This window comes from Arctopsyche grandis, chromosome 11 (assembly GCF_051622035.1).
Source record: "Arctopsyche grandis isolate Sample6627 chromosome 11, ASM5162203v2, whole genome shotgun sequence".
Taxonomy (NCBI): Eukaryota; Metazoa; Arthropoda; class Insecta; order Trichoptera; family Hydropsychidae; genus Arctopsyche; species Arctopsyche grandis.
The window spans coordinates 4,658,309-4,673,905 of record NC_135365.1 but is presented as its reverse complement, the minus strand read 5'-3'; the positions used below and the strand labels follow the sequence as shown (position 1 = coordinate 4,673,905).

General features: G+C 34.0%; 1 protein-coding gene across 1 annotated transcript; it reads left to right on the top strand.

The window, feature by feature from the left end:
* The first annotated feature begins 967 nt into the window (after window positions 1-967).
* Window positions 968-12,751, top strand: LOC143919253 (uncharacterized). The gene is made up of 6 exons (XM_077441464.1): window positions 968-1,119; window positions 4,816-4,890; window positions 4,979-7,547; window positions 7,827-11,922; window positions 12,009-12,253; window positions 12,353-12,751. Exons 3-5 carry the CDS (start codon window positions 5,088-5,090, stop codon window positions 12,086-12,088), a joined length of 6,636 nt encoding a protein of 2,211 aa, XP_077297590.1. The 5' UTR covers window positions 968-1,119; window positions 4,816-4,890; window positions 4,979-5,087; the 3' UTR covers window positions 12,089-12,253; window positions 12,353-12,751.
* Window positions 12,752-15,597: the final 2,846 nt, after the last annotated feature.

Below are 15,597 nucleotides of genomic sequence, written 5' to 3'. Positions count from 1 at the left end.
CATACTCACGTATATATACACATATGTACATACCTAGGTCATAAGTTTTTAAGTCTTATTTTTGTTGAGACAAATGAATAAGTATTGTGTAAGTTTCCCTACATTTGTGCTCAATTTGTATCGAAAATGCTCTCATAGCCGATATGTGTGAACATGAATGTATGTTTTATACTTCTTATATTCCCCAAATACATAGATAAAGTCGCGGGTTGGTCACATGCGATATTCTTCTTCTATTACTATATGGTATGTGCTACTGAATACTTGCATATGATTTCTATATTAACATATTATACATATGTACGTCATATCTACATATGAGCGACCACTTTTGCGACATATAAGGAATTATCATTCATCATTCAACTTTTGAACGATTACGACACGACACGCCTAACAAAGACCAGACGGAGCAACTGTTCTCCATAAAAAAATCCAAAAATATTCCAATCATCTGTATGATATAAATGTTGCAAACTTTAATATATAATAAATTTTTGGACTGTGGCAGTTTCCTTTTGTTCGATTTTTCTCACACTATTTTTTGAACCCTTTATGTACATATATGTGCCCCCTTTACAATAATACTCGAGTATATTTCTAGTATCAATGTGATTAAAATAAAAATAAATCATAAACTTTAGAATTTAAAAAAGTCAAAAATGTTATGACTATACGTTTTTTCCACACTACTGAACGTATCAAGCTGAAAATTTATATTTGATTGTATGAATTTATGTACATAAAAGTTTCAATATATTTTTAATGCGTGTTATTAAACTGCCGTCTAAATCTTATATGACAGGAAATTAACGAAAAAAAACCTGTATAATAGTTGAAAATATATTTTTGCACTTTTTATTTGATATAAACACACACACATACACATATATCGATAATCTTATCAACTGAAAAATAAATACGATAAACCGATATCGTTTTTCGTCCACGTAAAATTTTTATTTCGTTTTTATTTAAGTTTTTCTTTTGAAGTTGATCGCTCGTGTTAACATAGTGAGATTCATATAATATTTTCTTTGTTATATATTATTGTTGGATACCCTTCTGTTAGTGTACCAAGTCATCAGCCTGACTCTTCTCAAGAAAATTTAGTCAAAAGTGAGTGAAAACTTCAGAATATTTCTAATAACATTAAAATAATTTAAAATTCAATGATATTTAATGAAATTCAATGAAATTTCCGGTACTTCACCTATGTACATATGTATGTACTGTTACATTCGTGGGTGATGTGTATTTTGTTGTTATTAATATTTCCGCTGCCACCAAGCGTTTTTGCGGAACGCTACTCCGTAAATAAAACTCACTTTATTTTATAAGATAATTATTTTCTTTAATAGTAGTAAGTATACACGAGATAAGTTTGTATTACACGTTACTAGTTAGTGGTTACTAGTTAAGTCGTCTAATCGCGAGTCACTAGTTAGACGGTTCAATTGTAAGTCAGTGATTAGTAAGAGACAGTTCGATCGCAAGTGAGACGGTTCGATCGCAAGTGATCAGTTAGAGTGTTTGATCGCAAGTGATCAGTTAAAGTGTTTGATCGCAAGTGACGGTTCGATCGCAAGTGACCTTCCATATGTTTAACATCAGTATATATTTAATAAAGGTAACAATTTGGACCAATCATAGTTCGTGAGAAAATAGGGGGGAACTCGAGTTAAGTAAAACAATATCTTAAGACTTTAATACTTTGACCCTTGAGTGTATCGAGAAATGGATTACACACAATTAGTTACACAATTAGCTACGCAGCTTTAAAAGGGTTTTTGAGGGAATACGATTCGAGTCGAGTCGTGTGAAAAATGCTGGTAAACTAATTAAAGATAATATTTTTAGTGTTTGCATATGTATCCCTTGAGGGTAGATTTCACGCAATTCGTTGTGCGGATTAAGAGTCGTGGGAATTATTCAGAAAAGCGATAAAGTTAATTGAAAAACGATATTTTTAGTGTTAACATATGTGTCTTGAATGTATCGAGAAATGACTGAGTAGATGCACGCAATTTGTTGTGCAGGCTTAAGAAGGGCTTTGATATTTTTGGGGGAAACATAATTCGTCTCGCAGATTGATTTAAAAGTCGTGGGAATAGAATACAGCTAACATAAAACAAATAAAGACTTATGTAGACGTAACAGTACGTAGACGTATGAATGATAAATACATATGTATGTACAAACATTATTGAGGTACCGACTCGGAAAATCTCCATATTTCTTTCCTAAAATTAGTACTAACTGAATACAATTCATTTATATAAGTTTGACAAGAAATTCGATAAAAACTAAATCTTTAATCTAACATGCAGAACTCGAAGTTAAAATAAATTATCTCCAAGGCGCGTTTAAAACTCCACATCATTTTAATATAAAACTTTATGAAATGAATCACAAAATGATATTTATAATATTATTTTTCCAGTCCCAGCAACAAAAATAAATTCTAGGTGCGATATATTAACTCAAAGGTTAAGCATTACGTAATCCATTACGATTTTATTCATATTGTAGCCATTTATTTGATTTATCTATATTTCCGTCATCATCAATCGCGCCAGCAGGCCTCGTCTACTTTTACAGAAATATAAATAAATACATTGAATGTTTAAAAATATATTTTTTATAAATCGACATTCAATCGTCTCATATGTGTAAAATATTTCAGAATTAGCCGTCATCAATATCATACACAATCATGTAAGCATACGTACATATGTACCTAACTACCTACATATATGTATATACATACATATATATTCAGCAAGTAACAAAGCAGAAAATAAACCCATGGTACATAACATATATTGTATGTACATAATCATTGAACCGTTTATTAGCAAGCTAAAGTAGATACACACAGCCAAAAGTTTTAATCGTTATATAATTTTACAAAGCAGTCATCTAACACAGTGCTTCCCAAATTGGGGGCCGTAGGATTTCTCGTGGGGAGGCGAATATATATAATGTATCATGATCTGCCAACAATTCCTTCAACCGCCAATAGAATACCAATTTCATGTGAGGAATTTCAATTTCAATTTTTTTCAATTTCAATTTCCGGCTACTTCCTTGATGGTTCCCCCGTCGTACATCCTCACTGAATTTGCGCGAGCAGGATACAACAGGAACAAGAGGAACAGGCTTTTCCTCCCGTATCCCGCGCGCGCACATTAAACAACGCTGTATGACAAAAAGAGAGATACTCCGCATGCCACTGATATATATTATATATATGTACATAGTACCGTTTACCATGCACCCTTTTTTATCTTTCGATTTTTGATATTTGCTTTTTCGACCTTTTCACTTTCGGTGCCGTGAGGTAGAACTGAAATATTTATTTATAAAATTTTATTTTCATTGAAAAGAAATTCCATTTCTGATATCGATATTTCGAAAATATCAAAAATGGATATTTTTTTTGGATTACAATTTAAAATTAATATATCAAAATTGACAAAATAAATGGATTTGAATATTAAAATATAATTATTGAATTGAAATAAAAAAAAAATTAGCGAACAAATATTAAAATATTTCATAGCTACAATATAAGAATTCGCCATTTAAAATTTTATAATGCACTAATAATTTTGACAAGAATCATTTGAATTGAAATTATTAAATACACAATATAAATTTGTGATTTAAAAATTTATGACAACCAATGGTTCAAAAATATATATGTGCTATTCATAATCTTCATGAAAAATAATTTAAATTGTACAAACCACTATTCTGACATATTGGTTTTTTAAAATTTTATAATTTAGAAAAAAAATCAGCATACCGTAATAATTAATGATTTAAAAGTATTTTTTGAATAAAAAAAGTTTGAGATTCACTGAATCAAAATTGTTTATGTATTTGCGTAAAGGAGAAAATTTAAAAATTATTCTGCGAAAATTACTTAAATTATGTGCTTACACCGAAAATCCAAAATAATGTATTTTAAATAAAACTTTTAGTCTTTCTTTAGCAGTCCAAGAGACGTTTTTCTTAAATTATTATAATCTGCCTACAATTCCTTCCCCGTAAACAACTGCCAATATTCGGTTCATATTAATAACTCTCATAACTTAAACTTAAATTATTAGTTAAAATTATATATAATATTTAAAATTATGAGCTTCCCAAAATAGAATACTATAATTGTACGTAATATATTATACTATTTTCGCAAATATACAGAATTCTTTCATTAACGTCGGTCTCACGAAATTCAATCAGCTCTTTTTTCGACAACAGTTTGAAAATAAAAACCTAGTTAAAAATAAATAGATATTTTTAGTGATTCCATTATGATGTTTAGGAAGAAATTATTATTATTATTATAATTATTATTGTTGTCTTAATTGTTCTACTGTATTCTAGATAAATTGTTTAACATTTAAAAATAATTTTTAATATACTTAAATAATGTTGTGCACACCTATAAGTGATGTACATACATACCAGAATCATAAATATGTAAAGAATATAATGTGTAATGTATGTACATTGTAAGTGAGCCTTTTTAAATAAATAACGTAATATTTTCAAAAGGTATGCACGTCAAACAATCTCAAATACTTTTGTAAGTTATCAATTTTTCAATTGGTAGTCAGTAGCCCTCGTCTAGTCATAAATATAATTCAAAGACCCATACATACAATGAATGACATAATTTTTAAGTCAATATTCGACTTGAACATAAGAAGTACGTACATATAATATTTTTTTAATTAAATACTTGGTGTGCACATATAATCATCGAGATCCATTATTACTTTTAACCAATTGAACTCTTTTCAGCAAACCAAACGAATAGAATCTTCTCTAATCTCCAGTCTCCAAAAGATTTATCTTCTTGTCAGTCATCAATATTTGGTACGTATTTTAAATTAATTAAATGGAATGGATAAAACATGTATTTAAATGCATAGTCTGTAAACTAGGATTTTTCTTTCCATTACAGTGATAACAAAAAATTAGACATCGTTTGAAAACACCCGTTGCTCTCCAAATTTTCAGCTGTTAGTCTGTTTTTATTAAATCCTAATATCTACTTGATTTTCCGTTCAAAAATGGCATCCGTTAGCAGAATTGCTCCGGGAAAAGGTGAAGAAAATCCACTTCTGCTGCCTATGGAAATGTCAATAGACGAAAGATTAGAATGTTTTGTTCGATATTTTGTAATCGAATTGGAATCGACGTTGCAGTTACATTATGATATTTTAGAGGGTTATACCAAAAAATCGGGAAACATTCCAAAATTTATAGTATCGGCAATAGGACTACCAGCGGAACTGTTTATCGGCAAGGGAGCGGATAAATTAGTTAAGCTATTTAAAGAACCCTTGACAAAGCCATTTGAGGTCATAGAAAAAAATAAATCTCTAGAGAATTACCAAATAGTTTACGGTTTCCAACGATCAAAAGACAACGGAAGAAAAGTATTTGTGGACATCGCCATTGACATCTTTGCGAGTTTCGAAGTTCAATTTGCTGGCATCACTTCTACGAGAGGAGATCGAAAGGCAATTCAAAGACTAGGGAAAGATGCAGCACAACGATTCTTAAATCGATTTAAAAGCGAGGAAAAAATTAGTAAAGATAGCACACTCCTATGGAAATTGGAAAAAGGATGGAATAAATTAAAAAAAATAACCAAACCTCAATTACCTGATGCAAAAGTCAACTACGAAATGAACGCCATAAAAGTAGTAGAGGGGAAATCAAAATCTAGATCAGTAATAATTCCAAATAAAATTTTGAAACCAGGTTTTGATATTTCATACAAATGCAAAAAATCTCACACGGAATGTAAAGGTGATATTAGCGTTTGGAATACATCCGATCTTTTTACAAAGGTTGGGCTCGCAAAGAAAAATTCTAATACGGATGAATACGATGTGTATATCACAACTGAATCGAACTGTGAACAATACGGCTATAGATATCTTTTTCCAGATGAAAATGTAAATGAAAACGATTTATCTGAAAAGTGTAAAACAACATGTTTGCATCCACAGATGTTAAAAAGTGGAGATTTCTATGAATCACAGCGTGAGATATTATTGAATTTAATTAATAACGATGATCAAGTTTCAATTCAGCGGAGAATTTTGAAATTGGCTGAAGAAACTAAGACAGATATTGCGCAATTCAAAGATACAATTAAAAAAGAAAATCAAGATGTATTAATTGCAATACAAACATTTAATTCCCATTTGTCGGAAATTATTACCAGATATTATAAGGATATTCAGAAACAATTGAAAAAAGCAGAGGTACATCGTAATACATTAGCAACAGAAAACAAAGAACTTCAACAATCTAATAAGGAAGAGATCTTATCACGCGTCACAGATGAGATTAAAAAAATCCACGTAGAAAATCAAAAAAGTGAACGTGTTTTATTCCGCGTGAAGAATCCCACGATGTCATTTGAGGGAAGAAGAAAAGAACTGGAAGAATTACACAACGCACTAATAAACAAACAAACCACTGTTATATCACAGACAGCTTCAATTGTTGGTCTAGGTGGGATCGGGAAGACGGAGTTGGCCAAGAAATACATGGATGAATACAAGGACTACTATTATAATATCATCTTCGTCAATGCAGAAAAGAGTGAAACGATATTTGAATCGTTTAAGACGCTGGCGAATGAAATTGAAGTTAAGCTGATTTCAGATGACGGCAAAGAACAAGACATAGCATATATCGTGAAAGCTATTTATAAAACTCTAAATAAAATAGGAAATACACTTGTAGTTTTTGATAATGCTGAAGATTACAAAGACATAAAAAAATTCATTTTCGAAAATGGTTCCTATTACAAAGATCACGTAGTATGCACTTTAATCACATCTCGGAGTTCGAAATGGAATATGAGAGAAAAAGGAAAAATTAAATTGATTGAGTTGAAAATATTTACAGAGGATGAAGCAATGAGCTATTTAAGAAAATCTCTGGAAAACGAAGATGAAAATGATCTAAAATCATTAATAAGTTTATTGCAATTTTTCCCTTTGGGGCTCAAGCAAGCTGCTGGCTATATAAAACAGCAAAATGAAAAAGCAAAATATAGGCAAAATATCAAACCCATCAATGCTAAAGATTTCATAAATACGTATACTGAAAAATGGAATGAATTATTAGACAAAGGACACGATGAAAATGACGATATGTACAGCAAAACAATAGCGACTACGTGGAGAGTCACGATACATAAAATTGGAGAGGATGGCGAATGTGGAATATTGGCTCTATCCCTATTGAAAATCATGGCATATCTGGCCCCCGACGATATCAACATTGATGAGATATTTTTAAAACCAGAAAGTGATAGTGACAAATTATATGAAGCTGTTGATCTGCTTCATAATTACAATATGATAAACAACGAAAAAGGGATAGTAAATGTGCATCGTCTTGTTCAGAAGGTCATTCAAATATACTTAATTGAGTTGAAGGATGAAGAAAATACCCTGACTAAAGCGTTGAAACTTTTAGAAAGGAGTAAGTTTAAAGAACATATTGTGAGTGTGTGGGAACATTCGTCAAATTACCCCGAAATTGTTAAATATAATTATGATAATTTAAATTACTATGATCCAATTTATTTATTTATTGAACATCGTAATGATACTATTGCGATCGCAAAAATACTAAAACACGTTAAATGTGATTTAAATAAATCCATGCACCTTGCTTGTGAACACGGCAATAATGAGGCCTTTAGTTTTTTTATCGGAAAAGGGGCTAATATCAATTATAAATGTTGGTCAACTCGAACATCGTTACATTTGGCTGCAAAGGGTGGTAGTGTTGCCATTCTGCAATTGCTAATTAATAAAGGTCTCGATGTCAATATGACTAACCATTACGGTGACACACCACTCCTCTATGCTGCTATATATAATAGAACTGGAGCATTAAAGCATTTGTTGAAATCGGGAGCAGATCCAACTGCAATCATTTCGGGAGGAACAACAGTACTCCATCGTCTCGCGACAACAGATACTGTGGAGGAATTTAAATTGCTTCTGAGCGCGGAAGCCGATCCCAATATTCGAGATAAAAATGGTCAATCGCCATTACATTCAGCTGCAGAGGGTGGTAGTGTTGACATTCTGCAATTGCTAATCGATAAAGGTCTCGATGTCAATATGACTGACAATGACGGTAACACACCACTCCTCTATGCTGCTCAGAATAATAGAACTGGAGCGTTAAAGCATTTGTTGAAATCGGGAGCACATCTAACTGCAATCGACTCGAAAGGAATAACAGTACTCCATCATCTCGCGGAAAATGGTGCTGTGGAGGAATTCAAATTGCTTCTGAGCGCGGGAGCCGATCCCAATATTCGAAATAAAAATGGTCAATCGCCATTACATTGGGCTGCATGTATTGGTAGTGTTGAAATTCTGCAATTGCTAATCGATAAAGGTTGTGATGTTAATATGACTGACAATGACGGTAACACACCACTCCTCTGTGCTGCTCAGGAAAATGAAACTGGAGCATTAAAGCTTTTGTTGGAATCGGGAGCACATCCAACTGCAATCGATTCGAAAGGAATAACAGTACTCCATCATCTTGCGGATTATGGTAATGTGGAGGAATTTAAATTGCTTCTGAGCGCAGGAGCCGATCCCAATATTCGAGGTAAAAATAATCAATCGCATTTACATTGGGCTGCAAAGAACGGAAGTGTCGACATTCTGCAATTGCTAATCGATAAAGGTCTCGATGTCAATATAACTGACAATGACGGTAGCACACCACTCCTCTATGCTGCTGAGGAAAATGAAACTGGAGCATTAAAGTATTTGTTGAAATCGGGAGCACATCCAAATGTAATCAACTCGGAAGGAATAACATTACTTCATCATTTCGCGCAATGTGGGGCTGTGGAGGAATTTAAATTTCTTCTGAGCGCGGGAGCCGATCCCAATATTCGAGATAAAAAGGATAAATCGCCATTACATTCGGCTGCAGAGGGTGGAAGTGTTGACATTCTGCAATTGCTTATCGATAAAGGTTTTGATGTCAATATGAATGACAATAATGGTAACACACCACTCCTCTTTGCTGCTTGGAATTATAGACCTGGAACATTAAAGCATTTGTTGAAATCGGGAGCACATCCAACTGCAATCAACTCGGAAGGAATAACAGTACTCCATCAACTCGCGGAAAATGGTGCTGTGGAGGAATTTAAATTGCTTCTGAGCGCGGGAGCCGATCCCAATATTCGAGATAAGAATGATAAATCGCCATTACATACGGCTGCAGCGCGTGGTAGTGTTGATATTCTGCAATTGCTAATCGATAAAGGTCTCGATGTCAACATTTCTGACGATTACGGTAACACACCACTCCTCTATGCTGCTCAGAATAATAGAACTGGAGCATTAAAGCATTTGTTGAAATCGGGAGCACATCCATCTGCAATCAACTCGAAAGGAATAACAGTACTCCATCATCTCGCGGAAAATGGTGCTGTGGAGGAATTCAAATTGCTTCTGAGCGCGGGAGCCGATCCAAATATTCAAAATAAAAATGGTCAATCGCCATTACATACGGCTGCAGCGCGTGGTAGTGTTGACATTCTGCAATTGCTAATCGATAAAGGTTGTGATGTCAATATGACTGACAATGACGGTAACACACCACTCCTCTGTGCTGCTCAGGAAAATGAAACCGGAGCATTAAAGCTTTTGTTGGAATCGGGAGCACATCCAACTGCAATCGATTCGAAAGGAATAACAGTACTCCATCATCTTGCGGATTATGGTAATGTGGAGGAATTTAAATTGCTTCTGAGCGCAGGAGCCGATCCCAATATTCGAGGTAAAAATAATCAATCGCATTTACATTGGGCTGCAAAGAACGGAAGTGTCGACATTCTGCAATTGCTAATCGATAAAGGTCTCGATGTCAATATAACTGACAATGACGGTAGCACACCACTCCTCTATGCTGCTCAGAATAATAGACCTGGCGCATTAAAGCATTTGTTGAAATCGGGAGCACATCCAAATGCAATCAACTCGAAAGGAATAACATTACTTCATCATTTCGCGCAATGTGGTGCTGTGGAGGAATTTAAATTGCTTCTGAGCGCGAGAGCCGATCCCAATATTCGAGATAAAAAGGATAAATCGCCATTACATTCGGCTGCAGAGGGTGGTAGTGTTGACATTCTGCAATTGTTAATCGATAAAGGTCTCGATGTCAATATTTCTGACGATTACGGTAACACACCACTCCTCTTTGCTGCTCAGTATAATAGAACTGGAGCATTAAAGCATTTGTTGAAATCGGGAGCACATCCAAATGCTATCAACTCGAAAGGAATGACAGTACTCCATCATCTCGCGCAATGTGGTGCTGTGGAGGAATTTAAATTGCTTCTGAGCGTGGGAGCCGATCCCAATATTCGAGATAAAAATGGTAAATCGCCATTACATTCGGCTGCAGAGGGTGGTAGTGTTGACATTCTGCAATTGTTAATCGATAAAGGTCTCGATGTCAATATTTCTGACGATTACGGTAACACACCACTCCTCTTTGCTGCTCAGTATAATAGAACTGGAGCATTAAAGCATTTGTTGAAATCGGGAGCACATCCAACTGCAATCAACTCGAAAGGAATAACATTACTTCATCATTTCGCGCAATGTGGTGCTGTAGAGGAATTTAAATTGCTTTTGAGCGTGGGAGCCGATCCCAATATTCGAGATAAAAATGGTAAATCGCCATTACATACGGCTGCAGCGGGTGGTAGTGTTGACATTCTGCAATTGCTAATCGATAAAGGTCTCGATGTCAATATTTCTGACGATTACGGTAACACACCACTCCTCTATGCTGCTCAGTATAATAGAACTGGAGCATTAAAGCATTTGTTGAAATCGGGAGCACATCCAACTGCAATCAACTCGAAAGGAATAACAGTACTCCATCATCTCGCGCGATATGGTGCTGTGGAGGAATTTAAATTGCTTCTTAGCGCGGGAGTCGATCCCAATATTCGAAATAAAAATGATAAATCGCCATTACATTCGGCTGCAGCGGGTGGTAGTGTTGACATTCTGCAATTGCTAATCGATAAAGGTCTCGATGTCAATATGACTGACAATGACGGTAACACACCACTCCTCTATGCTGCTCAGAATAATAGAACTCGAGCATTAAAGCATTTGTTGAAATCGGGAGCACATCCAACTGCAATCAACTCGGAAGGAATAACAGTACTCCATCATCTCGCGGATAATGGTAATGTGGAGGAATTTAAATTGCTTCTGAGCGCAGGAGCCGAACCCAATATTCGAGGTAAAAATAATCAATCGCATTTACATTGGGCTGCAAAGAACGGAAGTGTCGACATTCTGCAATTGCTAATCGATAAAGGTCTCGATGTCAATATGACTGACAATGACGGTAACACACCACTCCTCTGTGCTGCTCAGGAAAATGAAACTGGAGCATTAAAGCTTTTGTTGGAATCGGGAGCACATCCAACTGCAATCGACTCGAAAGGAATAACAGTACTCCATCATCTCGCGGAAAATGGTGCTGTGGAGGAATTTAAATTGCTTCTGAGCGCGGGAGCCGATCCCAATATTCGAGATAAAAATGATAGATCGCCATTACATTCGGCTGCAGAGGGTGGGAGTGTTGAAATTCTGCAATTGCTAATCGATAAAGGTTTTGATGTCAATATGACTGACAATGACGGTAACACACCACTCCTCTATGCTGCTCAGAATAATAGAACTCGAGCATTAAAGCATTTGTTGAAATCGGGAGCACATCCAACTGCAATCAACTCGGAAGGAATAACAGTATTCCATCATCTCGCGCAACATGGTGCCATGGACTTCTTCAATTTAAACCTGAAAGGTGATTTGAATATATCATTTCGAAACACATTTTGCGTCGAATTGGTTGGTATATTTTTAACGGTTTGTTTTATTTTCTTATTACAGGTCTACTAGTCCGGAATAAGGATAGCACTAACGCCTTGGACAAAAGTAGAAACACGCTTTGGACTTCATTTTGTTATTAAATATTTTTATTTTTTATTTTATTCGCATGTTTTAATATAATTATTAATGTTTTTTATTTGTAATTATTTTCACAACATTTAATTTTTTCTTTCATAAAGTATCGATCAACTACTTTTATTTTAGTCGTGTCAAAGTCATGGACTTCTTCAATTCGATCTTGTCAGGTGATTTGGACACGTCATTTTGATGAACATATTTTTATATTACTTTCTTTCAAATCGATAAATTGGATTTTAACGGATTGTTTTATTTTTTGATTACAGCCACTCGATAATCTCAACGTTGAAATTTATTCACCAACTAACTCTACATATTCATACGAATGTCATTTACAAGGAAGAAAAACGCTATCTTGCAAGAAACTGTTTATTGCATGAAACTTTAATGTAATTTAAGTTGTATTAATATTAATATACATTCATATATTTGTCGTGTAAATAAATATGTATTTACATGTCCATATTGTATTTTTACTTTATTTTGATATGATAAGTTTGTAAAGTAAATTGGCTCTACTTTTCGAAATATGCTTGTTTATTTAATATTATGTGTGTAAACTTGTTTATAATTTTAACATAATGTTTGAATTAACTATTTAATTATGTTAATTATGTATTAAAAATTTAAATTTAATTAAAAATATTATCATGTGTTTATTCGTATAACGGATCGTTTTTTTTTCTTTTGATATTTTTAAACTGATTATTTTTAATAACATTTTATTGTTAAAACTTCCATTTTTACTTGTATCTATACGTATGCAAGTAAAAACAATAGGTGAAATTTTGTGATCGTGCTAAAATTTCGACAACGAAACAAACACATTTAAACCAAAATGTAAACTGTTTCGAATCAGTCAAAATCTTCAAGCAAACTTTATCCCGATCACAAAACTTCATGTGTTGAACAGAAAATAGCCTTGGCTGCTTTAAAGGCATCGTAAATTGATTTCTCAATTGAGTTCCAATAGACAAACATACATATAATATAAATATTTTTAATGAAGACTAGTTTTCATCTCGTTAATTTCAACGAAATGATAATCTTCTAGTATATTAAATGACAAAAATTCAATTTAACTTCTGTATATTATTTTTAAAAGCTATGAATATTTTGAATATCGTATTCTACACTTTAATTTAAATATATCATCTAATTTAAAATAATATGAAATCTGATGATAAAGTCTAATGTACATATGTACAATATCACTTTTAACCACATGCTTGTACTATGTACTATTTATTATACATAAGTATATCATTTGAAGATATTTCTAACACGTTTTACAAACTGTCACGAAAGCTTCAAAATAAATAGTTTATTTTATCAGATAACGACGTCCAACGAGATAACAAGTTATGGATATAAAAATTTTTGCACTTCACTTAATATCAGTATTTTAATCGATTGAAAATAAATATTATGAGCATAAATATGGCTGTTTTATTTCAATTTTACTTTATAAATAAAAAAAAATGGTTCTTAATTAAATTTGAAATATTTTTTTTATTACAAATATACGTAAATAGGTACATACATATAGGATCCCTTATATTCTTCTAAACATGCTTTCAATTGTCACAATTACAATTTAAATCACAATTACAATCATCATCACAACTACATTTCAATACACTTATACATCAATCATTTTACAATTTACATAACAATTACAATTATAACAAATTAATCGTTGCACATTTCACTACAAATCAATTTTTACATTTCAACATAATTCAATCTTCAATAAAGTTACACATCACAATTAAAGTTACACATAAATCATCACAATTACAATTTAAAATTATGTCAAGCAATACAAAACAGAAAGGTCAATACCTTTACAATGACAGGTTAAATCTTTACACCATAAACAATCACATTTTAAAACATTACTAGAATTACATTTCAATACAGTTATCTTATATTCTTCTAAGCATGTAACCACATTAAAACATGATTCAATGTACCAAGCACTTCCCAAAAATACTAGAATAAGCAATAAAACATTACACTTTTCAATCATCAAATTACAAGTAAGGCTTAACTAAAAACCCTCCAGGTATTTCACTTATTCTCTAATTCACAAACGCACACTTCACTTCCATCGGTACAACTTAAATTCTATCCAATGCCCTCGGCGATTCTCTGTGACTGTCCGATGAATCTGCCGTCACCCCACAGATATTCTGCTAGTAATTTACCATAAATGAAGTCAACACATATTGGTTCTAGCTCACTGATACATCCAGTAAGTCTTTTCTCAATCCATGGTTCTATTTTCTTTTCCATTGAATTAACATCAATCCGACTACGACCGAGCTTGAAAGTGAATACAGTGTCTTTTGGTGTTGAAATTTTGACTGGGTCCCTTAATCCTTCTTGTGATTTAGCCATATCTTTCTCTTTGTCTTTATGTTTCTCCTTTTCTTTATTCTCATCTTCAGAATTCTTCAAATGACTATAATCCTTAGATCCTTTTCCAAATTGATCATCGGGTGGTTCATCCGTATTTGAAAACGGTATGTCTCCGTAGTCCCAAAGTCTTCCTCTTTGCAAACCATCACCGTCCATACTTCCATCAGCCAGGTTCACACCTCCATCAGCCATGTTCGCATCGTCCTCTTCATCATTGGAAACAATGAGTTCTCTTTGAGCAGACATCTCTCGTGAAGCCCGTTGCTGCAAAGGTCTTTTTCTGTGCAAACCATCACTGTTCACACTTACATCAGCCATGTTTACATCTCCATCAGCCATGTTCGCATCGTCCTCTTCATTATTGGAAACAATGAGTTCTCTTTGAGCAGACATCTCTCGTGAAGCCCGTTGCTGCAAAGGTCTTTTTCTGTGCAAACCATCACTGTTCACACTTACATCGGCCATGTTTACATCTCCATCAGCCATGTTCGCCTCGTCCTCTTGTGTTAGAATACTGACTGGTTCTCTTATTTCTTCTTGTATTGGAATACTGACTGGTTCTCTTATTTCTTCTTGTATTGTCAAGACAGTCTTTGTTTTGGTGCTGTTACATTGAGCTGATATGTGCCCAAACTCGTTACAATTGAAACAACGAGTTCCTCTCGTCTTAAACCTACAGTCGGCTGCTAAATGACCACGTCCACCACAATTGTAGCATCGTGAACTCAGTCTTTCTCGGTTTTCACGGTTTCTCACGGGCCCCGTCACCCTGGGTTCGTCGTCTGGTGTTTCACCGGCCCCACTTGAATCGGAGTCAATGGGCTCTGCTTGAGCAAGCATTTCTCGTTCTTCAAAGACGAGCTCTTCGTCATCCCACTGGAACTCTTCTATCAGCTTCTGCTTAAGGATAGTCCATGATATAATTATCCCTTCTGAATCCAGGAACATTCTCGCTGTTCCTACGCAATATATTCTCCCGTAGACCAGTTGCTCCAGGGGCGTCCAGTGGAAGAACTTCGCAAATTCTTCCATGTGCTCAATCCACCGGCTGATTGGCACACCGCCAATCCCCTTAAACCGTGGCGCG